At 42.4% G+C, this 24,750-nt stretch overlaps 5 protein-coding genes across 6 annotated transcripts; 1 reads left to right on the top strand and 4 right to left on the bottom strand.

Annotated features, from left to right (window-relative positions):
• Positions 1-747: 747 nt before the first annotated feature.
• Positions 748-7,105, bottom strand: LOC132256099 (hexokinase type 2). Of its 2 annotated transcripts, none has more exons than XM_059752287.1 (8): positions 6,930-7,105; positions 5,129-5,291; positions 4,875-5,059; positions 4,414-4,587; positions 4,173-4,272; positions 2,408-2,600; positions 2,000-2,339; positions 748-1,388 (listed from the first exon to the last, which is right to left on the bottom strand). In XM_059752287.1, the coding sequence occupies exons 1-8, from the start codon at positions 6,996-6,998 to the stop codon at positions 1,215-1,217; spliced, it is 1,398 nt and encodes a 465-aa protein (XP_059608270.1). In that variant the 5' UTR covers positions 6,999-7,105; the 3' UTR covers positions 748-1,214. The 2 variants fall into 2 exon arrangements, with proteins under 2 accessions (XP_059608270.1, XP_059608269.1); XM_059752286.1 differs by lacking the exon at positions 4,173-4,272 and adding an exon at positions 3,443-3,542 and having other exon boundaries at positions 6,930-7,100.
• Positions 7,106-10,633: 3,528 nt separating this feature from the next.
• On the top strand, positions 10,634-12,186 carry LOC132256101 (protein FRA10AC1 homolog). The gene is made up of 2 exons (XM_059752289.1): positions 10,634-12,002; positions 12,074-12,186. Exons 1-2 carry the CDS (start codon positions 11,387-11,389, stop codon positions 12,139-12,141), a joined length of 684 nt encoding a protein of 227 aa, XP_059608272.1. The 5' UTR covers positions 10,634-11,386; the 3' UTR covers positions 12,142-12,186.
• LOC132256100 (phenoloxidase-activating factor 2-like) lies at positions 12,142-15,527 on the bottom strand. The gene is made up of 3 exons (XM_059752288.1): positions 14,241-15,527; positions 12,975-13,277; positions 12,142-12,903 (listed from the first exon to the last, which is right to left on the bottom strand). The coding sequence occupies exons 1-3, from the start codon at positions 14,409-14,411 to the stop codon at positions 12,142-12,144; spliced, it is 1,236 nt and encodes a 411-aa protein (XP_059608271.1). The 5' UTR covers positions 14,412-15,527.
• Positions 15,528-16,537: 1,010 nt separating this feature from the next.
• Positions 16,538-18,650, bottom strand: LOC132255584 (phenoloxidase-activating factor 2-like). Its single transcript, XM_059751678.1, has 4 exons — positions 18,549-18,650; positions 17,734-18,016; positions 17,337-17,670; positions 16,538-17,274 (listed from the first exon to the last, which is right to left on the bottom strand). Exons 2-4 carry the CDS (start codon positions 17,983-17,985, stop codon positions 16,613-16,615), a joined length of 1,248 nt encoding a protein of 415 aa, XP_059607661.1. The 5' UTR covers positions 17,986-18,016; positions 18,549-18,650; the 3' UTR covers positions 16,538-16,612.
• Positions 18,651-21,015: 2,365 nt separating this feature from the next.
• LOC132255693 (phenoloxidase-activating factor 2-like) lies at positions 21,016-24,258 on the bottom strand. The gene is made up of 4 exons (XM_059751811.1): positions 24,116-24,258; positions 22,879-23,109; positions 21,991-22,336; positions 21,016-21,770 (listed from the first exon to the last, which is right to left on the bottom strand). Exons 2-4 carry the CDS (start codon positions 23,068-23,070, stop codon positions 21,085-21,087), a joined length of 1,224 nt encoding a protein of 407 aa, XP_059607794.1. The 5' UTR covers positions 23,071-23,109; positions 24,116-24,258; the 3' UTR covers positions 21,016-21,084.
• Positions 24,259-24,750: the final 492 nt, after the last annotated feature.

A 24,750-nucleotide genomic window follows, 5' to 3' on the forward strand; every position in this document is an offset into this window, starting at 1 on the left:
TGAGAAGTGGCAGATGTGAACTTACACACATCTCCAGTGCCTTCGCATCGATGCACGCGCGCTTCGCTCTCGCTGTGTTGGAGATCTTCCAGAGGCCGGCATAAAGCCCACTACAGACTCGAGTGCACATTGACGAGGAGTATTGATCGTGAGGACAGCAGAATGTTGATTATTTTATGAATTATTGAATGATTGATTATTCTATTTCAGTATTTTTCCCGCATATAAATGGTGAAAATCGTAGAAACTTTTCATCATTCAGAAGATTGCGTCATAAAAAGACAGTTTCCTTTTCTACAAACATAGTGATTTTATTATTGTACATATTTCTTTTAAAAACTAATTAAAAGGTCAATTAAATCATCTCAAAAGTGACAAAATTAGTGATAATCTCTTAAGAGATCTCATTGACTGCTTTTCATAGTAGATTCACTTAAATAAAAATTGCCTAATAGAGATAAAAGATTATACAATTTAGATTATAAATTTTGTCATTAGCAACCGAATAATAGAAAAAAAAATTCATCATATATGCTTCCATTTCTCTCAACATAATAATTAATCCTCTAAGGCTACTTAACAAAAGATACAATTACATAGTAAAAGACCTTAGAATGTAAGCAATATTTTTGATAACCAATTTAAGTATTTTCCCAAAAAAAAAAACTCATACAATAATCTTAAATTAAAAGTTACATCTCGCCTCACAGTTTCTCCGTGAAATTTTCTGCAGCACTTCTTATCGTCTCATCTACACTGAAGTATGATTAGAATGGATAAAAGTGAAATGATATATTGCTATGAAATAATAATTCACTATTACAATCTATGGTTTTTCTCTGCTATGTTGTTTTCCTCTTGTTTTTTAGTTTAAAAGTATTGTCTTTCCGTTATATTTTTATACAAACTTGTTTTAATGAGAATTTTCTTTGCTTTCTTTTCTTTTTTTTCTTTTGGAGGGGTGCAACAAATCAATGGCACAATCTCAAATTGATTGGATTATAATTCATTCACTCTTGTATTTCGGCTGATAACAAATCTACAAAAACTTAGTAAAGCGTCTGTCTTTTTCCTTCCACTCTTTCGTCACACTTTTAAAGCCAAACCGGAATTGAAATTCTTATCCAAATATGATCGATAAATTCAATCTCCATAGATTTTTTTTTTCTTCCCGTATTTACAATGTGAATTTTGTGGGTTATTTCTTTCTTTCTCTAGTGATTCTCACGCGACGCCACCGCCGCCACGAGTGCCGCTCCGCGTCCTGATCCATCTTCCGAGAGCATGAGGTCGAAGCTGATGCCAGGCGTCACATATTGCTTCATCTTCTCCATCATCAGATCGTGGAATTTCGGGTGGAAACGATAAACAGAGCCATCAACGCCGACCTTAAGAGAAGACATAAGAGAAGATTCAATGAGAAATCTGTCGTGTCTCTTAACTTAGAATGCAACCGTTGGCTTCAAATTGGCTAAGAGAAGTTCTTAACACTCGCAAGGATTTGAGGCTATTTTGACCACAAATGAATAAATCACCGTCAATATGACACATTTTCCCGTCTTTTTGCTTTCATCAAACTGAAAATCAACTGAAAACTAACTGAATTTTCGCTTTCAATTGTACTCTAAGAGATATCTTTCTTTACCATGATCTTTAAGTGATGCAGAATATGCTTAGAGAAGTTTAATTTGCATCTTCCTATCACAAAATCGTTGCTTTGAAGTTACGATTTTAGGTTATGTTTGAATTTAGCAAGGTTTTCTTTCGACTCAACTCCAAAATTGCAATTTTTATTGAGTACAAATGCGCAATTTTATTAACAAGTGGAAATTATTTGATTTACCGTGCAAGAATTTCAATTTTAGGGTGTTTTCTACGTCACATAACCTCAACAATATAATCAAGACGCGACCAAGAATTGACTTCCAATTTCTGTGCAATAATTGATTATCTTCTGACCACATTATCTGCCCCTTGCTAAGACATTCTCTATACTCACTGTGACTACGGGTTCTCCCATCTTATTGATGAGCGCCGAAATGCCGGCCGACACGAGATGCGCCGCTCTGCGTGACACGCACTCGCAGATATATCGCACATTGGCACAATCCTGATCCGTGGCATGTCCCAAGCCCAATTCCTCCATCACTTCGCGACAGTTGTTGAACGATCCGGCATTGTCGGACTCAATTTCAGACACGTACTTGGTGAAGAACTTCCACCGCTTGTACAGCAATTCTGACCCTTGGCCGCCGAACAAGTGACCGCTCTTCGTGAACTTCTGGATGACAAGACGCGCCAATTCGCCCAAATACATGCCCGAGATCATTTTCTCCTGTCTGAAAAGACACAGAAGCGCAGCGTCAAATCTCTGTTCACACGGCAATAAAAACCTCTCAGCACTCACAATTGCTTTCCCGGATTGATGCTGTACTCGTCCATCTCCCGATCGAACTCCGTCCGCACAAAGTCCAGTGCGCCATTGTCACCAAAAGCGCCCCACTCGGTGTTGATCAGCACATGTGGCTTCTTGTTATTTGGCACATCAAACAGCTCAGCATTCTCCACCTTTTCCACGTAACAAGCATTGCTTCCAGTTCCTGGATTCACAGAGAAAAACCTCATCAATTTTATCTCTCAGCGACATTTCTCACCTAATGACTGTATTAAATGCAAAGCGTAATTTAACTTGTGAAGCTTGTTAGCATTGTTTTTCTGCAATTCCAAGCGCTAGAGAGTGCAAAAAAACACACACACGAAATCGCTACTCTCTCGCCACATGCACAGACGGAATGGCAGAAAGAATCATGATTAGTAATTATTTTTTACACACGAAAAATAATTATTTGTCTCGAGTCATTTTGTGCCACACTATTAACAGGTGAAATATGCATAAAAAAAGAGCAGAAGTGAATAATTGAAGTGCATAGAGTATTTTCCGATGGAAGAAAAATTAATCAGCATAAAAAACAATCTGTTATCTGATCTGTTTAACCTTTTCAATGAAATAACTAAGTCATTATTAACAACATCAAACATTGTGTTCATGCCAGATAACACAAAACATGTCATTAAGATGTCACGCTACTCAAAGTACAGGAAATTCTACTTATAATTGTCTTTTAATATGATTTTAGGTTAAGCGTAGACAAAGAGAGACTGAAAAAAGACGATTTATTGTAAGAATTTCAAGTAGATTTCTCAAAATGTGTTTCTGAATAGATCAACAGTTCAATTACTCATCTCTGCACTTCACTGTCATCTCAGTTGGTGAGAAAATGAATGAGAAATTAAATGTGGTTGTTGTGAAACCCAAAAAAGCAATAATAATAAACACATGAATAAATAAAGACATTGAATGGCAATCATTCCGCATGCATTTACCAGGAATACCAGTAAAACCACACGAAGAAAAGAGAGTAAATTTCGTAGAGAAACGTACCAACAATTAATCCAATCTTTGTATTGTGATTTTTCCATGCACAAGACATCAATGTACCCGTCGTGTCATTAAGAATTGCACACACGTCGATTTGCACGTCCTGAGAGAGGAGAAAGAGGCGGAAAAATCCAATTGAGCAAAATCCGATAATAATAGTCAGATGTCACTTGAAGGCGCGACAAGGGAATTATGATGATACAAGTGGGCGATAAAGGAGCAATAAAGACTTTTTAATGGGATTGCATGCTTCTTATCAAAAGACTCTTTATGGTCATCAAGATTGTCAAGGAAATAAAAATATTTATACAATATTCAGCGCACTGTGCAAAAGACATTCGCAAGATAGAAAGAATTGAAGGCGTCAACTTCTCGCTGACTGATCAATCGCGTCCAAAATTCACGCTCTCTTGCGTTCTCGACTTCATTGACCCCGAAAGAGCAGAAAAAAAAGTCTCAAGCACGACCAGACACCCAGTCAATGGAGATAATGTGTAGATCACAATTAATCGGAAATCCCATTGAATGCATTTTTTGTCCGTAATGAATGGTGATGGATTTTTGTAAGAAGAAAGAGTCAAAAGCTTCTCTCAACAGCCAATTTCTCAAGCCAAATTTATGCCAAATATTATTCTCCTCCATTGACAACTTTCTCTGCCAAGAATGTCATATAAAAGTTCCATAAAATTAGAGAGAATCAATCTAAAAATCAAGGATTTGTTCTTTTCCTTACCCACAATCACACCTATTTGGCAATTGTGATTTCTGTGGGCGCATGACATTAGCGTTCCAGTGGCATCATTGAGAATTCCCAACACCAATATCTTAACATCCTAATTTCACAATAGAGAGAGAGAGAGAAAACAATAAAAAAGATAAGAGCTTTCCATTAAAAAGTCGGCATTGTAACTGAAAAACAAACTCATCAAAAACAGTAGAAATTCAAATGTGAACAGCAAAGCACAGAAACTCACTCCTCGTCTCGCAATTGCATCCTTCAGCAGCTGCACAACATCAACGCCAACAACACCGTCGCAATCGAAGCCCTTCGTCCATCGCGCCAGGATTCCCTTCGTCAGTCCGAGCTGTGTGAGTGGGAAGGAGAACGTGAAGCCCAGAGGAAGTCGCTCGCTGTACACATTGTGTTCCTGGCAAAGCAAGAAATAAGTTTCTTCTGATAAAATCTACTGCATTTTCACTTAAATATAGCCTTTTTTAAGGATAAACGATGAAATATTATAAAAATCAGTTATTTTAGACCGAAAAGGACTTGATTTAAGCCAAAAACTCAAATTAATTTATTTCTAAAGACACTGGAAATTCTTCTCAAAATAATCTTATTTCTCAAGGCTTTAAAGAAAAATAGCATCAATTTGACTGTCAACTCGATTTTCATGTGAATTTGCACGACGAAATCACGTAAGGAAAGACAAACCTTCATGAAATTGGCCAAGCACTCGGCAATGTGATCGAAGAGCTGCTTTCCCGTGCCCACCATGATAGTCTTCGGGATGGCGTAGATCTTGGACAGCATCTCGAACTCATTCTCACCCTTGAGATGGATCAGCAGCACGCGGAAGTTCGTTCCGCCCAAATCCAGTGCCAGGAATTTTCCAGTCTCTGCAGCGAAATGTTGACGATCAATGCTCAGATTCAATGTTCATGACTTTGTGGCCCAAAAACACTCACCTTTGCCATTCGGCAGATCCTGCACGTACGTGACGAAGCACTTGATGTCCGCATCCGCGTGAGTCTCCTTCTTCAGGCCTCTGTTGATCTCGTCCAGCAGTCGTGACATGAACAGCTTCGTCTTCTCATCCGTGAGAATCAGCTCTTCGCACTGCTTCTTGATCTGCAAAGGGAGAAAATTGGTCAATTATGACGAAATCTCATGAAATCTGATGAAATTTGAACAAGTTTCTCAAGATGACCGAAATTGTGTGATTCAATTGATATAATATCAAAAATAAATGTCATAAAATTGAGTATTTTCATCAGAGTTTTTCCAGAAAACCAGTTCTTACTGAGAAATCTCAGTTTCTTTCATAGTTCAGACACAACAATTCTCGATAAATAGAGCATAAAAATTACACATTTCCATTTCTGCACTTTATTATTTACTGCGAAATTAATTATTATTGCAGTGCTTTATACAATTTCTTATCATCTCTCAAATATATAATGCAAACAATCTTAATTCACAGCGACTGCAGATGTGACCAAATCACTGTGCCAACAAATCTTTCCTGGCCTTAAGCCATCTGCAGTGTGTTAATTTCCTCTAAACATTTGTTCACAACAAACTGGAAGGTTTTATACTTGCACACAAACATTCGATGGAATTTTTCTCCACTCATTTTTTGTATATTGTATCAATAAGACAAGGTTTATTCCAAGAAATCATCCTTATCGATTGAGCTCATTGGCGATTTCTCAGAATGGTCAAACAAGAAAGTCTCGATAGACTTTATTCGCCAATTATATTGGCTTTTTAACGAGCATATGTTCCGCTTGTGTTGTGGGAAAAAACCAGGAGAAAGAGTGATAAGAATATTACTTCCAAGAACACTGCTTCACCTCCTTATCACTCCGTGAATTTCCTTCAACTCCAGAGAGAGAGAGAGAGAGACAGAGCTGATAAAGCGCGGGGGCGCGAAATGAAATATGGAGAGCGCAATTCAGAGAGGACTCTTGGCCCGCGTGTTAGTCATAAAGCAAAAGTGCACCGTCAAAATTACACCTCATAATATCATTGGCGATGATAAGGAAATTTGCCACACCTTTTATCGTCGCTTTTTTCGGCATTTTTCCCATATCTTATCGCCGCGACGGAGGCCAGAAATGATTGCCGAAAAGAATTCCTCTCACATCTCAATATATAACAAACAGAGAATGATTGGAGGATTTGTGATGAATTGGAACTTAAGTATCACCATAGATTGCAAAGTCAATGTTAAAGGTTGAAAGTTGTGGATTTTATTGCCTCTTCTGTGTTGCTCCACTTTTCGCAAAAATGCCAATAAAACCAAAACCGATAAGCGGCGCACTTGCATTAATGCGTCGCAAGAAAATGCAATTCACACGAAGATTCTGCCTCGATAGCAAGAATAATAATAATAGTTCAACGTTCTTGAACTTAATCTGGATGGAAGTCTCGTAGTTAAGATATACATTAGCAGGTGATTGACTACCTGTTTGCTTACGAGTGCATTGATTAAAATCACTCTCAAGCATTTCTCAGGCGACAATTAATGCTGAGAGAGAGATTAAATTAATTCGCACTGTTGAATCTATATTTATACACGAATAATTTCAATGTCATTTCTCACAACTGAAGGTGTACAATTCATGACGACACACACTTTAAATCCTTGTGATTGTTTTTGCTCAACGGCAAACTCTCGCGAGATGGAATTTTATCTTGCGGCACACAGTGTAATTTTTTCTCTGCTTATTATTGCATCACACTGCAATTCATGACATTACTCACATATTCTGTGACTCCTTCTGTCTTTCTCTTCGCGCCCTTTCCACAAATATTCATTATCCATTGAAGCATTTTAATACACTCGCAATCTCAATTAAATTGTCACTTTTATTAGCCTACAAAACACTCTTTTGCTTCCAAACATTTCACGAGAAAAAAGCCCAGAGCCAGATTTTGGTGCTTCCAAAGTGGAGAGAAAAAAAATACGCTTGATACTTGAAAGGGACACTCAAGGTGACTGAGGAGACTCAAGAGGTTTGTCTTCTTTTTTTTCCAGCTCACACAACTCTCGCCAAGTGTGTCTCGCACACATTAAAGCCATCACACGGCAATTAAATAGCATATTGAGTCTCCCATTCGCACGATAACGACCACTAATCCAGTGCCGCGGCGTCAAGATTATTTTCCCAGCGACGCGATGAAATCGATAACCTCTGCGAAATCCACAAAGAGATCACGAAATTGTCAAGATCCAGGAAGTCAGTGAGTGCAATTATTTGCACACTCGGCGATTAAGACTTGAAGAGAATTAGACAAACTGGAAAATGCCAAGTGCAAGGCAAGGTTACAAAAGTTCCCCACAATGGCTGCGCAGACTGCGCGATATGAAGAGATTAAACTTGAAAAAAGTGCGAGAAAGTGCACGACTAATCATGTTTAAATAAGCTCTTTGACAATGTGGATTTTATTCACAGTGACTGGAGGTTATTTAAGTTAGAAATGTAATTCATCGAAGGCCTGATTTCAACTTCTTTCATCAGCCTTCTTGTTGGCGTGCAAAATGGCCGAGAAACGATCTTCTTTAGACTATATATCTTTTTCGAACATACATGTGCGTGTTCTCTTCGAACTTTAGGGGAATGACAATCAATTTTGGACACTTGAAAAAAGATCAAGAACAGTTTTTTCTCACACTTCCAATCATTTTGCCACCAATTCATTCCCACTTTGTTCCGCCACCTTTTTTCTCAGTCAATGACACAAAAAAACACCGCCCGTCAATTACATCCACTTCTGACTGTCATCGACACAAAAAAAACACACACAGGTGAACTTCCATGGAAATTGCGCCAATTTCCAGAAGAAACTGCGTCAAAGGTGTGCGAACGGCCAAGTCAGTTCAACACACTTTCCGAACACCGTGTTCGCAATTTCCCTTATCAATCTCCCAATATATTACACCCGGTCAGCAAATTTATTGCTTCACCGCCGTGTGCTGATTTTTCATTGTTTCCACCATGTCAACTTCTGTGGCTTTTCCCACCCAATATAATCTGGGAATATTTCCCGTGATCCACATTCGCTCATTTGCCTCTTTTCCACTGCCAAGAAAGTCGCTCAATAGTTGCATCAGCGCGTAATTGAGTCATTGAGTGTTGCCAGATGAATTGTTTGCAAACATGTCTAATTTGGTGCGTCATTTTGTGATACATTTGCGCAAAATGAGATAAAATTCCCATCACAGTGTTTTTCCCTATGCAAAACACACATATTTTCAAGGTTACGCCCACTTGCATTTCCACATCGCAACTTTTCCTACGACATCAGCTGTAAATATGACAATGCATATTTCATATTTCTCCCCCCCTCTTTGTTTGTCAACGTTCGAAAACCATTAAAAACAGTTCATCACACGCTTAATTCATCGCTGGATTCTCATTCCAACTTGCTTTCCTTCTACCATTTTCCACTTTTGTACTTCAGCATTAGCACAAATTTGCATTTCTATGTGGATTTTTCACTCAACCCCACCACTTTGCCAGCCACTCTCAGACGTGGGCTTGGCCCCGTCTTGGCGACATGGACATGGAAAAGCGCGGCTTTTAACGGGAATTCATTGAGAAAAGTCAGACATTTTTTCTGTTTCTTTGCAGGCCAAATGCTGTGGCGAGATAACAAATTGGGAGGCAACAATCTGAAATATCTCTCAAAAGTCAAATTGTAATGCGTGTGTGCTTGATGATATAAAAGCGGTCTTTTTTCTCCTCCGCACTCTTTATTCATGGCTCTGCGTTTGCGATATAAAATAAACTCTCTGGGCTTATTTTAGATCACACAGACGCTCTGTGTCAATGTTCAGCGCGTGCTTGTGTGTTGGCGAGACTTTGCCTCCTCGCGCGCTTTGCGCTCGTTTTTTTCTTGTATATAATATCGAACGCGCCTCCATTTGTGAAATTTCACAATTTCAAGTGAATTTTACTCGCCTCGCACTTCTGCATGCTTGGAATTCTCAATGCTATTGTGCGCAGTTGAGCATCCTATACGTGTAGGCACGAGCTGTGCGTGTGTGTGTGCACGGAGTGCAGCATAATGTGCACTGGTGTTCGTGACACACCCCCAAAAATGTCTCTACTCTATCCACATAAGTCGCAGCTCTTTCTCTTTCATCTACACGTCCCTCGGTGTGCTGCTTATGCGCTTTGGAAAAGAAAATCGCTCGTTGCGGAGGCAAAGCCTCTCAGTTGGCGGTGTGCTTCATGACGTCAGCAGCGCGCCATCTCGCTCCATCTCATGGCCACAGTCTCGTGACTCGCGCCATCTCGGTCGACTATTGACTCACTCTTGAGGCCACACATAACAAATGCTGCTTCTGTGTGTTGAGGTTATGCCCGAGACGAGCCCTTTTTCCCACAACCTATCGATTTTCGCTCTCCTCAGCACTCCGATTCCCTTTCAATTGCCACACACACCCCCCTGTTCAGGCGCTCTGGCTCTCGGTGGAATCATACAAAGGTCAGGCTGGAATGTTTCTCTCTTTTTTTTCAACAGCACAACAATAATATTTTCAACACAAGATTCCGTAAAAATTCCACTCTCTCGGGAGATGAGGGAAAAAAGGCCAGGGGCTCCAGCAAAACTGACCCTGCCTCTGATATCTTGTCGCCTCTACTCCCAGACGTCATCATGAGACCGGACTTTTGAATGGGATGCTTTTTTTCATCTCATCGCGTCTAATCGGACTGAGCTGTGGACTCTTGGTTCACACATTCGACATTTTGCCGTCGAAAATAGTCGAGAGAAATCCGTCGAAATGCGGAAAAGAACTTGGAAATCTGGTTTGATGCTTGTAAATCACAAGAGTTATAGGTTAGTTCTGTAGGTCCAGAACTGGTATAGATTATCGCATTTCCTGGACTTCTTTGTTGCGCAAAAACCACCAATCATATCACAATGAGAAGCTCTTGAGAGATTAACAGAGTCTCTCCTCTCTATGATTAGATTGGTGGTTAGCCCACATTTTTCAACTTGATAATAGGCGAGCCACAATCCTTGTCCAAAAGGCGGGGGGAGCCTCAAGTTGATTTTGAATTGGTAATTTCTGCACACGACGTGAGACAAAATGCGAATGAGATTTACAAATCGAATAACTGGTTTCTTCCGCCCAAGCACGGCATTCCTGTTCCCCAAAACTCCGCATATTACCAAATTGTGACTTCGCATTAGCCTTCAAGCTTCAGCATTTCTTTCTGCAACTATCCTTCTACTTTTGGTTTCACTTTGGAATTCCGGCCGCGCTCAGAGGGAAAATTAAGTGGGCTATTTTTAGCACTTGAGTCTGGCAATTTGGAGTGTGCAATGGACAAAAAGGGGGGACACACAGTGTCGGGTGCTCCGCCGAGGGTGAGCACTTGTGGGCGACAGGAAGTGGACTTTATGCAATCAAATTGTGCATTAATTACTTATATAACAAATTATCGTCATTACCTCAGGTTTAACTAAATCTGCAGCCATTGTCGAGATGTCTCGTTCGAATGCCCTCTGCCTCGCGAGAAACTCTGCGGTGTGATTATGCAGGAATTTATTATCGCCCTCGCCGAGAAGAAACTCACGCACTTTTATCAAACTTCCCCTATTTGAAACTCTGGTTTTGGCAAGAATATCTGGCCTACAACAATTGGATTTATCCACAAACACGCGTCAAGTGTGACGATTGGGATTTTTCTACTTGTTCTGCTTCTTACTGAGATTTCCAATATATAGTGAAATTACGTGGAAAGTGTCGCAAACATGTGCTTTTCACAGAGCGACGATCTATAACTGACTGACTGCGAGTTTTGAATGTCAAAAGAGTCAATGGCGGGCTCTGCACCAACACACCCGCACTTCCCCTACACGGCCGCCGCGGAATGTTCGCCTGTGTGCGCCGTATCAGCGCTTCTCTGCACTCTTTCCGCACAACTCCTAGCACTGTCGCCTGTTTATCAGCACGATTAGGCACTGGAATAGTTGTCACTTCCTCACTATCCCGCAAATGTGTGGATTTTCACGGCAGCACGTTTGTGAACACGTTTGCGCACACACACGCAATTGTTGTTTACTATCTTCGAAAGTTCGGACGAAAGAGCGAAATGCCATTTTTTGCAGTGTACTTTTTGACAGTGCAACACAACCTCAATTGATTGCTTATCGTGGGAATTGTTTTGCCTCTTTTCTGTGGAGTTTTTTCTCACTGATTCACCATGGCGGTGGGCATCTTTAAGGGCATGGATCGGTATCAACTGCACATGGCTCTGATGGCGGAAATAGAGGAGCAGAAGAAGATAGCGCGAAGAGGGAAGACAGACATTGACGTGATCCGGGAGAATCATCAGTTCCTGTGGGATGACAGCGAGCAGAATCTCTCGTGGGAGCGCCAGCTGGCCAAGAGCTACTACAGCAAGCTCTTCCGCGAGTACTGCATCTGCGACCTGAGTCAGTACAAGAGGAATCAGGTGGGTTTGCGATGGCGCACGGAGAACGAGATTGTGCTGGGCAGAGGGCAGTTTCTGTGCGGCAACAAGCACTGCCAGGAGAGGGAGAGACTGGCCAGCTGGGAGGTGAACTTCAACTACGTGGAGCATGGGCAGAGGAAGTCGGCACTGGTGAAGGTCAGACTGTGTCCGGATTGCTCTCGGAAGCTCAACTATCACACGAAGAAGCGACTGGCGAAGAGGAGATCCAAGTCCATCGGGGGAGTGACGAAGAGACGGCCGTCCGCGGAAGTTCCCACCACATCTACAGCTGCTGAGGCGGCTCCGGAGAGTGCAGCGGCAGCAGATCCCGAGCCGGAGAGCCAAAACATCTGGGCAGCCAAAGGTATTCTCTCTTACAAAACAAACACTCTTTATTCTCACGCACAGTGCATTACATTGACTCCTGCCTTCCAGACGCTCCGGTGGAGGACAAGAGCCGCGAGGAGGAGTTCAACGACTACCTGGAGGATCTGCTGCTGTAATCACTCGAGCGTGTAGGAGGCGCTGCCGAAGTTGAGCTGGTTCATGTGGTTGTCAATCCAGTTGCGAAACAGCGCCACGTGGGTGTACACCGCCGGGTGCGCCTCCAGGCAGCCGATGCCCCACGACACGATGCCCGTCTGCACGTAGCGATTGCCGCCGGCAGGCTCCACTGGACACACCAGCGGCGCCCCGCCGTCACCAGTGCACGTATCGATGCCCGCGATGCCGCCGGCGCAGACGAAGGTGGGATCCAGACGGAAGGTTGGCCCCAGGCGTGTCTTCTGCAGCGCCACTTCGCACCGGCGCGCCGGCACCATGGGCAGCTGCACGCGCTTCATGATCACACTATACTTGCCCGCCTTGCCGAACACATCCTTGCCCCAGCCGCTGGCGTAGCACGCGTCACTGGTGGACAGGAAGTTCTGCTGCGGCAGGCAGATGGGATTGATGTGATCGGCGAGCTGGAAGGGCGCCGTGAGTACCAGCAGCGCCACATTGTTGGCCAGCGTCTTGATGTCATAGCTAGGATGCGAGATGATCTGCGACACTGTGCGCTCCTGGAAGGGCAGGCGCTCCTTGGTCGTCTGCGTGTCCCACTCGCCAGCCCTGACCTTCAGCTCCTTGGGTGGCACCAGGCGCACACAGTGATTCCCCGTCATCACAACACTGGGATGAATCAGCGAGCCGCCGCACAGGCACACTTCGTCACGGATGCGAATCAGAGCTGTTGTCCATGGGAATTCCCCGAAGCCGGCCTCATTCTGTCACGCAACAGAGAGAACAAAGAATGTGAGCAAAACATCCCCGGGCACAGCGCGCCGCCGCCGCTTACCGTGTTTCCGGAGAGTGTAAAGTCCAGGCCGCCGACATTCCGTACGCCGCAGCCGCGCGGCCGGTTGGGCTGCGAGGTCGTGGGCGGCGGCTTGATGGGCTCCTCGCGCTGCTTCCCCTCGCCGCAGCACACGTCCAAGTAGTCCTGGCACGTGCGCGGGTCGAAGCGGATGTCGATCACGCCGAAGCCGTCGAAGCGCCCGTCCTGGCGCGTCGTGTTCGTGTCCGGGTTGCAGAGATAGTACGGCACGCAGGTGCAGCGACCTCCGGTGCCTGTGGTGAGGACAGTGGGCGCCGTGGTGGGCTGCAGCAGAAGAAATTCCGAGAATATAGTGCGGAGAAAACCCGTGGTTAATGGGCAAAAGGGGCCATTCGAAAACTTTATGGCCACGGAGAGAGACACTTCAGCCAACAAGTGGCGTAAGCGCAAAATCACAGTTTACAGGGGGAAAATATGATGATCTCAAATAAATGTGCATTTCTTGCATATTTTCACTGTGAAAGTCCTAAAATTTGATTAATCGCTGTGCATCTACTATTAGTAATACTATTAATATGTCGATAAATCTTGATAGAAGAAATTAAAATAAGTCAGATAAGAATTTTTAATGTGAATTTGATATTAATCTATGAATAAATACATTCAATAAATTAAATACAAACATCAATTATTGTTGTCAATTATTCACAAAAGTATTTTTATAGAATATTTAATTGATTTCAACAGTATTCAAATGCGAAACATTTTGATATTAATTAACAATTAAAATCTCTCAATATCCGCTCAATTCGTGCGTCAGAATCTGAGATATTGAATGAAATAAGCCACGCCCTCTTCTAAGCCCCGCCTTTTTTCCTATGCATTGTCATCGAACAAAAGCTTTACTTCTATGAAATAAAATAATTGATTTTTCATACAAATTCTCCTCTATCAATTAATCAGGCTTGAGAATAAACATGAAATCAAGAATATTGAGAAAAGATTAATGAGTGAGTCTGCATTTTTATGCAAATCTACCGCTACGACACTTAGTTGCTGTGTACTCTTGTGTCTTGTTGTTGGGGCATAATTAAATTTCTAACGTGCCTCATTAATTTCCCGTATTTTTGGACAACGCACATTATGACGACGATATCAAGTTGAGGAGTTTTTCATCGTCTGGACTTCCGCAAAGTTGTCGCATTTATCGCTCTCGATTGCAAAATTAATGTCTTCACTTTCTTTTGCACAATCTTAATGAGTGTCTCTCTGTTGCCCAAGACTCACCTCAACAATCGGTTCTGGCGTGACAATTTCACCGAATCCTCCGGTGCCGTCGCGCGTGGAGTTGGTCTGGACGCCGCTGCCGAAGACTTCCTGCACGCGATCGATGAGATTGTCCTGCGCACCGGCGCTGGCGATCAGCAGGACGACCAGGAGGGCACAGCGTGACTGCATTGTTGACTGAACACGTGCGTCTGGGTCGGTTTTACTCACGCCAACGGACAGTCACTGTGAAGATCTCTCGAGAGACTGACGATCGGGTGTGGAATTTCGTGTTGCGTCCCACCAAAGAGCCCAAGCGAGGCCCCCGAAGTCACTCGAGTGTGGCCTCTTGGAGCGAATCCAGTTTTATACACTCCGCCAAAAAGAAGCATCACAGAATTTGTTGTACAGCAAACAAGCAATTAAGATTAAGATAGGAGAAAAAATCACTGCACGAGGACTTTTTGTAGTTGCCGCGGCTGAAGACAAGAGCCTTGAGGGCTTCCATGGCTTTTGGCGTGTCTCCTCATGCTAATTGGGCTTATCAGTGTGGAGTGAAATTTATTACTGACAAAAATAATTGCGATCCTGTTGAAGACATGACGCAAAGTGCGGCAGGAAAAGTGATAAAACCACTAAAAACACCAAAAATATTACCTGAAAACATTTTCTCTTCCATTCTCACAGAAATTCTCGGGGAGAATATATTGCAAAAATGCATTTTATTAAACCGGTTGAATTTGAGAGTGACTTTTTTAAATTCATCTGTAATTTTCCATCCAAATTCCAAATATTCGTGGCTTTCAATTCTTCGCTCAACGTTCTCTATTCTTTCAGTTCTTTGTATCCTATTGCGAGACAAAAAAAAGACAGAATATCCAAAAGTCGCTACAAATTATATTTCTCTAAGTCACTTCCGGAAAGCGTCGTTGCCCTTCCGATAAACCGGCAATATATCTGCCAAAAACTCATGATTAGCGGCTTCGCAATGGGCTTTATTCAAATGGTAATTCATTGCTCTTCTGAAGGACTGCAAAAACACTTTGTTTTAGGGGTCAATGAGACTGTGGCGAGACTGAATTGAAACCTCACACTTTGGCGCGTGTCATTGCACGTACAATCTTCAATAAAATAAAATACGACCAGAACTGATCGTGAATTAGCTGGCATAATGAGACAGAAGTGTAATCAATAAAAGTGTTGAGATGTAATCATCAAAGTCACAACTATTTGCAAACACTTAATCTTGAGATTTCCCCCGTCAGATTATCATTAACAACAAACTGCGAAAATTGCACAACAACTCTCTGGGAAAGATTGAGTCACACACTTGTTGATAATTTGTGGAAAAACCCGCCACACTTTTATTTCATTCACTATTTCGCTGTACACAAACCAGGAGTCCATCTGCTCGCCAATCGAGTGGTGGAAGTAGACCATATTGATAAAGACTCCAGGAGAGTTACAACCCAAAATCCAAGACATAACGCCAGTCTGATAAGAGTGTGCAGATCCTGATGCGGAGGGTCAAACAAAGAGCGATCCTTGGTCAGCCACGCACGTCTTCTTCCCATTTTTGCCGCTGGCGCAGAAGAATCTCTTCCTGACAATCTCATTCCTCAATGTATTCTGGCAATTATCATGCACAGGCAAGAAGATCTTTTTGAGGATCACCTGGAAATTGTGCTCATTTCTAAACACATTCACGGGCGTCGCCAGGAAGAACAGCACGATGTCGTGGACGAAGGACTTTTGATCGGATTTGTTCTCAAAATTCCGAGGCTATGCTTTCCGAATCTCTATATTTGTTACTCTTCTTACCCTTAACGTGAGATTCTTGTTATAGTCAGCAAGCTTTATATAGTGTTAATGAAATATCAATTATCAAAACCATCAAAACACTACGCACGCCACACAGCCTACGGATATGACGATGCTTCTCTCTCTCCTCAGTGATTCGTGGTTATGGTATTATTTAAGAAAAATCTGTATTATATTCCCATCAGCAGTAAATTGTTCCTGAGCGGCGATAAAAAAAATTAATCAAATCAAATATGAAACGAAGCGCTCCACATCGCGATCTTGATACGTTTTCCGTCACGGTTGTCTGTCAAAGAGACTCTCAACACCTCCACCATTCAGGGAAATTTGCTAATTGTGAACAGAAACTAACTAATCGTTGAGATGCAACTCGAGAGTCTGGACGAGGACGGAAGATTTAGTATGCAACAGCAATTATCTGTACAAGAAACTCGTTGTCAAGAACTCTGAATAACAACCATGATAAACTGACTAGGAAGATTGAATTACTCGTGAAGTTGATCTTGATGGGAAAATCCCGCCACACTTTTATTTCTATAAACAATTTCTATACAGAACTAGCTCAAGAGGCTCTAAAGACTCTGCGAATCAATCTGCGCATCGATCCAGTCACGGAAGCTCGCGACATTGACTAGGACTCCGGGAATCTGGTTGTTGCCACAACCGACGCCCCAGGACATGATCCCAGCCTGATAATATTGCGTGGATCCTGGCGCAGAGGGGCAAACAAGAGGCGACCCACTGTCGCCCTGGCAAGTGTCCCTGTCAGCTTCGCCGCTGGCACAGATAAAGGTGTTCTGCAGCTGATAATTTTCTCCCAAAGAAGTCGTCCTCAGCGCCTTCTGGCATTGATCGTGTGGCACCACGGACATTTCGATCTTCTGCAGAATGACCTGGTATTTCTCCTCATGCTTGAACACATTCTTGCCCCAACTGGACACAACACATTGCTTCTTATCAAAGTTAGCGTCCTTCGGCGGCAAGCAGACAGTCTGAACGTTCTCGGCCAAATCCACGGGCGTCTTGAGGAAGAGCAGCGCGATGTCGTTGAGATTAAACTTCTTACTGTACTGTGGATGGAGAACGATTCGCTCCACCTCGCGATTCTGATGCGGCAAGAGCTCGTCCTTCGTCTGCGTGTCCCATTCGCCAGCGCGGATCTTCAGACCGCCATTCAATCCTCTCACACAATGCGCGGCCGTCATCACGACCTGCGGATGGATCAAGCTTCCACCTGTTGATGGGATCGGAAGGACAATAAGACAACGTCAAAGCCGGAAAGCATCTCAAACTCACCGCACTGGTAGACACTTCTGTTCATTCCGTCGTCAAACTGCTCCTCTTTCAGCAAGCCCACCATCCAGGGAAACTCTCCGAACTGCGCCTCATTGTCATCTCCAGGCGTGATGCTGAAGCCAACACCATCCGGATTGCGCTGACCACACTTCACTTCTTCTGCGTGTCTTCGTTGGACGGATTTCGGGGATTGTGTCTTGTTGGTATTGCAGCAGACGTGCAAATAATTTGGACACCAATCGAACTCGTCGGAATCACCATCGGGCTGATCTTCAAGAGGAACCACATCATCTTCTTCGCACATGTAGTATGGCACGCATTCGCCGGTGCAGACCTGAAAGAAGATATTCATGCTAATATCGTGCAGATGAAAACGTCCAGGAGCAAAGGATCCTACCGGAACGGGTTTTGCTGTGGAAGGTTTGGGTGCAGAAGGTGCAGAAGTGTTCTGGATGACATCTTTCAAAGGGTCAGTGAGAGTGGCATTGAGTGTCCTGTTGTTCTGCTCTTTTGGTGGATCCTGCTTGATTGTCTCATTTCCTGAGAAGATCAAATCTACGACTTGATCAAGACTTCTAGTATTGTTCTGCGCATTTAATCCCACAATGAAGATTATGGACAGAAGAAGACTAAGCTTCAATGGCTGCATTTCCGGCTTCGTTAGATTGTTGACTTATTGTCTGAGAAATAAAGGATATGAAAATGAAAATTCTGATTTGCAATCTTCGTCACTGATATTGTAAAAACCAACACATATAGCGAAGTATCGTTTAATAATGTTAAATATTCGAGCAAACACTTTAAAAGTGACTCGCGAAATAAGTGAAAAAATATATAATAAATAATAATTAATGACAGACAAAGTTTAATTTGAATTTTCTTTGATCTTGCTTGGTTTAATAGTCAGAAGTCCTTGTTTATGTGTTTTCAACTGATGTAGATTTATTTGCATGACGAAAAAGACATAAATTTAGGGCGCACGTGGAAATTCTACACTATTTATTGCGTCCATTTAATTTTTAAATGTCCTTCCGTGGTTTTTAACAAAGCACGAGCCACTTTTTCTCATAAAACTTGTTGATGAATTCCAAACATGTAATCTAGAATGATTCAGAATAACATGAAGAACAATAGCTTTAAGACAGAAACTAAAGAATTTAATATCAATTCAACACTTTTTGTTATTAGATACAACTGAAATCAATACTTTACTTAGCAAAAACTGTCCGATCGCTAAGAGGCAACTTGAAAGACTGGTCGAAGCGCCGCTGATCAGCAGCATTATCAACTCTGCTCGTGCGACAGAAACGCAGTATTGGATTCTTACAAACCCGTTGGCGGCATGTGCTAAAGTCAAGGTTCGCGCAAGGTTGCTTAGCTGTGCAGCTTAGTGTAATCCAGCTAAACTATGTTGTTTAGTATTTCTCGATTACATGGTAAAAACCCAACTCTGAGATGCATTTCTTTGATCGCAAAAGTAATAAACTGTGACAAAACAGTAGATAAGCACACGTTTCGCATGTGCTTATGGAAGAGTTGGGATTTCCTTTAGCTTTTTTTTTCCTGTTTAGCAGATATTCCACAGAGACAACATCAGTGTATTGAGACTAATGAGGAGTTCAAAATGAGGAAAAATCGATACTATATTATCATTAGACACCAATCTATAAATTATGATACGAAGAAAATCGTGAAAGAAATTAATTGAGTAAAGTAAACAATTCCATCTGTATAATTTATTGAAATAGTGTGAGATTTCACATATTAGATATTTCAGTCTATCGTCCACTGTCAGCTGAGAATGACGTTCTCAAGAAGTCTCGGAAGACTGTTAAAAATCCATAAATTTATATTCCTGACAGACTTCAAGAGATGCAGTGCAAGAAAGAAGTTGTGCTATTTTCTATACATTGGTCTCTTAATTTACTATATCATGAGCCTATTAAGGACATTTTGCTACATCATAATAATAGCAAAATATGAAAAGAAAGCATATAAGAAGGCGTACAATTTTGGACCATCCGATGTGATTTTAGATTTGTATATCTGGGAAAAATTGGGTGTTATCCTTTGGTTCCTGTCGACGGTGATTCTAGTTGTGAAAAGTAGAAAATCTCACTTAGAATTAATATGCTTCATTAATCGCTATGAGATGCTTTTAAAAGAAAATTCCACACATTTTTTGTACAAGCAAAAAGTCATATTTTCCGCAAATTCGCAATTATATCTTCTATCTTTTTGCTACATTTTATTCTTCATTATAACAGTGATTAATAGGTGTTTGATACTTAATACAAGTTGTGTTAGAACTCTGAATGGGAATTTTCGAAATATTTTTGTATTTTCATTCTTTTTCGCCCTGTATTCCATAAAACTACTTACTCTCTATACTACTAACTTCATTCGGTATTTTTCCTTCGAAATCGATAAAGTGCATAAATTAGTTTCTCAAAACACAAATAAATCAAATGCCATATATATTTTGAAGCTCTTGTTAATAATTTCAGACATTGTGAAGCTTATGAATGACTCTTTCAGTACAATATTGTTCATTGCAAAGAATACGGAAACGGTTTACTTAAGTTTCTTCATTCATGCCATCATAAGATTTGCCTTTTATATGGACGGTAGTTTTAAAATCTTATATACTACTGCTGGATTAGTGTTGTTCGCCTTTCCCAGCTTAGTAATGATCGTCAATCTTGGCCATTGTGGAGAAGTTTTCAACAGCGCGGCGGAAAAATACAATACGTCGATAGAGATATTCGATACATTCATGTTAGAATCATCGTCCGCTCGTCAGATTCTCCTGAGACGATTTCACGTGCCTTTGACAATGTCAGCTCATTTTGAACCTGTGAATTACACCATCTTCTTGGCCGTAAGTTGTATTTATCGCTAATAATTGCAGTCAAATTTAAATAACATTTGTTAATATATTTTCAGATCGGTAATCTTGTTATCGTGCATTTGCTAATCTTACTGGCATTTGAAGATTTGTCCAATGGTTGAGGCAATTCAGGAATTCATATTCACATCTTGAAATACTTTGCACTCTTTGAACCACATTTCAAATGGAAAATAATTCAAAGAGTATCTTGGAGAAGGAATAAAACAAGAATTTTAGCTGATACCACAAAGGCAGACCAGTGAAATTCAGTCACTAATTTCACAACTGACGTGATAAAGAGTGAGCAGTTTGCTAATTGATTTAAGTGTATGGGAAACAATTAATTATTACATACTAACATATGACATTATTTGAGAAACATATTGAAATAATGAATTCATGTAAAACAAACAATTCGTTAATTTGATGGAAATATCCTGGAAGAGTTCATATAAGGTCATAAGTTAGAAATTCATTCTATCGTTTGCTGTCCGATAAGAATGGAGTTTTCAAGGAGTCTCGGAAAACTGTTAAAAATCGTGCTATTTGCTAACATAACAACCTTAGCACAGTGTGAAACTCTTGATATCCTCATAACTCGGGTTCTATGGCATCGACAGAAATGTATAACGCGTCATATTTGGTCTCCCTGATGGCGTCTCAGCGATTTTGCGAGATTTGACTTTCCGCACGAACGCACATAAGTAGCAGTGATGTAAATCTCCAGCTACTAAATTGCAGATTGAATCACTCGTGAAGTTGATCTTGATGGGAAAAACCCGCCACAACTGAGCTTCGAAAGTTATTTATTTTTCATTCATCAGTGATAAAAAACACATCCACGAGGACTCTGTCTCTCTACAGACTGTAGGACTTGGTGTCCAGTCTCTTGAACGTCATCTGCTCGTCGATCCAGTCACGGAAGCTCGCCACATTCACGTAGACTCCGGGAATCTGGTTGTCGCCGCAGCCGATGCCCCAGGCCACAATTCCGGCCTGGTAGTATCGCGTGGATCCCGGTCCGGAGGGACAGGAGAGAGGAGATCCTCCGTCGCCCTTGCACGTGTCCTTGCCAGGATCGCCGCCGGCGCAGATGAAGCTCTTGTGCAGCTCGAAGAATTTGCCCAATCGCGTGGTCCTGAGGGCGTTCTGGCACGTGTCGCGCGGCACCACAGGCAAGTCGATCTTCTTGAGGATCACCTGGTACTTGCCCTCCTTGCCGAACACATCCTTGCCCCATCCCGAGGCGTAGCATCGCGTTCGGTCGAAGTTGAAGTCCTTCGGCGGCAGGCAGACAGTCTGAACGTTCTCGGCCAGATCCACGGGCGTCTTGAGGAAGAGCAGTGCGATGTCGTTGAACAGGGCGCCCTTGTAGTACTCCGGATGGATGACGAAACTCTCCACCTCGCGATCTTGATGTGCGAAGATCTCATTCTTCGTCTGCGTGTCCCATTCGCCAGCGCGGATCTTCAGAACGCTCGGTTGCTTCCCGTCCACACAATGCGCGGCCGTCAGCACGACCTGCGGATGGATCAAGCTTCCACCTGTTGACAGAGATCAAAGACGATTAAGATCGTGCAAAATGGAAGATCAGATAACTGAGCATCTTGGATAATCGCAGAGATGGCAAAGATTGCAAAGCATCATTAAAAGATTAAGTAAGAAATATGCAAATAAGCAAAAACTCGTTTCTCGCCATGCGTCAGCGGAAAAAATTACTTTCTTTTTCCCGAAAAAAAATGTCTTCTCATTGCGCAAACTCACCGCACTGGTAGACATTAAGGATCTGAGAGATGGCCTGCTCCTCCTTCAGTACGGCGATCATCCAGGGGAACTCGCCGTACTGCGCCTCATTGTCCTTGTCACCGGTGATGCGGAAGCCGATGCCGTCCTGGTTGCGATTGCCACACCCTTCGCGGATCTGCACCGGCGGGATGATGGGCTTCGTCTGCTTGTTCTTCACGGCGCAGCACTTCTCGAAGTAGTCCGTGCACGGGCGCGGCTCGTTCTCCACATCGATCCTGATGTCCAGCAGACCGTCGCCGTCCGTGATGATGTTGCCTGTCTGGGAGCACAGGTAGTACGGCACGCATTCACCGCCATCGCAGCCCTGAAAGGGAGGAAGTCTTCGTCAAAGATGCTCAAAACTTTCTTCAACTAGTCATTCATTCCTAACTTCTTTTCATATTTAAAATGCCCTTAAAATTCTTGATTTAAGAGTCTGAAAACGGTGGATTTTGATTCAGAAAGAAGCGTAATATATTGTGATGTTATGAATCTACTCAAGAAATCTTTGTTTGATTTTATTCTGACATAGTTGGTGAGCTGTACACCACTTCCGGCCGTAATGTCTTCCCCTTGGGAAAAGCAATGGACTGGAGAGACTTGCTAACGAGTCAATCAAACAACTTCTCCGCCTGTTTAGATAATCTTTTCTGTCTGTGCACAGCAATGAGAGTTGCTTGAATTCGCAAGAACGCGAAGGACGAGAGTTCAAGATCAAGAAAATGTCTTCTTGCGTTGTTGTGTAACTGAAAATCCCCGAATTTTTCATGGGCAAAAAAGCACGTCGCGTGTGCGAAATTGATTTATGATCGTGAAATCGATCCAATGACGCCGAGCCACGTGCAAATGGAGGTGTTTGTGGCGCACCTGAGAGGGATTCGGCGCTGGGCCCGTGGGTGGTCGCGTCGGGGGCGCTTGCGTGGGTGGCACCGGAGTGACCACCTGACCGCCAATTCCCGGAGTGGACGTGAAGATCTGCTTGATGAGATCGTCCAGACTGCCAGTGTCGCCCTGTGCATTCAGTCCCACGATGAGGATTGCCACGATGAGGAGACGCATTTTGGCTCCTCAATCTCTGTTGGCCTTTTTGGTGTGTCTCTGGATGGATTGAATAAAAAGAGGTGTAAAAGAAATATTGAGAGACGATAACTTGTGGTGATTGTGTGTTAATTTATTGCTATTGCTCAGTTCTCTTTTTTTTTTCAATACCCTTCCGTGATTTTTCCCCACTTGTATTGGTCAGTCGCGCATATAATCCTCTCTAAAAACCATACACAAACTCGTTATCCAGATGCTGAGCCAGAGCCAGAGTCAGATAAAAGCAAAATGGGTTCATCAATATCACACAACAGGTCTGCGGAGAATTGCTTGTGTTGAGTTCATGTCTTAATTTATCATTGAATGCTCTTTTCTTTTGAATATGGATGTGGAAGGCGAGAGATAACGATGAGTTTTGCCTGGAAACTCATTGTCTGGGGGCCAAATGACCGGACATTCTTGGAATTCTCACCAATTTTGACGTCGTTTTCCCGCCTTTCGCGCGATGGTTTTTCCAAAGTGCGCCATTTCTCACTGCGGAATAGCCCCTTTTTATTATTGATATTGTACAAAAACCTGTTCCACATCGCGCAAGTGTGACCAAATAAAAGATTGTGAAGCACAAATATTACCAGAAAAATCTCTTTTTCTCCAACCAAATAATCTTAAGAGCGCACTTTGTCCGTGTCTCTATGATATTGAGCAAATATATACAATTATTTGGTCACTTCGCAGAAAAGATCGCGTTCTACTTGGCGCGATGCTTCAAGGTTCCATCTTTGCGAGGTGCTTCGGCAAAAAGCCCGCGATTAACTCGTGATATTGTAACTTGTCTCTCGGCTTTTTCTCCCCTCGCATTTGCACAATAAATTTTTCTCAGTGATCCTAAAATGTGACCTCTGTGGCGCTGATAGTAATTATAAAAATTATTTCACCGCACAAGTTGAAAATTTCCCCATCGGAAAAGCAATTAAAGCCTCAGAGAGTCTCTAATACTCCAATTATACTGTGACTATTTTTGTATGGATCTCACGATGGATTTCCCGGGTTTTTATGTAGCACTTACAACGATCAGGATGCGCTTTCCAGAGGGAAGTCACTGGACACTCTTACTGAGCACTCGTGCGATGAACAGAGACTGACCGATCGCTCAGAGGCAACTCGAACGACTGGTCGAGGCACTGAGAATCAGCAGCAATTCCCACTCTGTCCAGCAGACTGAAACGCAGCGTTGGGCTCCGACAAACCCGTTGGCATTGTCAACAATTCGGCTTTGCTGAGAAAAATGCGCTCTACGCCAAGGTTCAGATAAGGTTTTTATTCTCGCGAGAATGAAGAACTTTTTTAAGGTTTTTCCGTGGAATCTCATAAACACACTTCAATCTCTATTTCGCATTTGTAAACAACAGAATACGCTATGAACTTATGACCTAGAATTGAATCAATTTTAATTCTCATAGGCAGGAAAAATTGCGAAGGAAAAGCAAAATGGTAATCAAGAAACTTGACCATCAAGCATGAAACATTACATGTTTCATCTTAGTTTCAAGTATCTCCCCAAGCGGCATTTTTACACAAAACGCGACAAAAATTAATTTTCAAAGCAACAGTTGATAATTTTGTGGCCAGAAATTCAGGAAATTACTCGTAAAAATATCTACAATAGTATTGAGGCCGAATAAAACCGAATCTCGCAATGAA

Source organism: Phlebotomus argentipes, unplaced genomic scaffold (genome assembly GCF_947086385.1).
Source record: "Phlebotomus argentipes unplaced genomic scaffold, Phlebotomus argentipes genome assembly contig_5, whole genome shotgun sequence".
NCBI lineage: Eukaryota > Metazoa > Arthropoda > Insecta > Diptera > Psychodidae > Phlebotomus > Phlebotomus argentipes.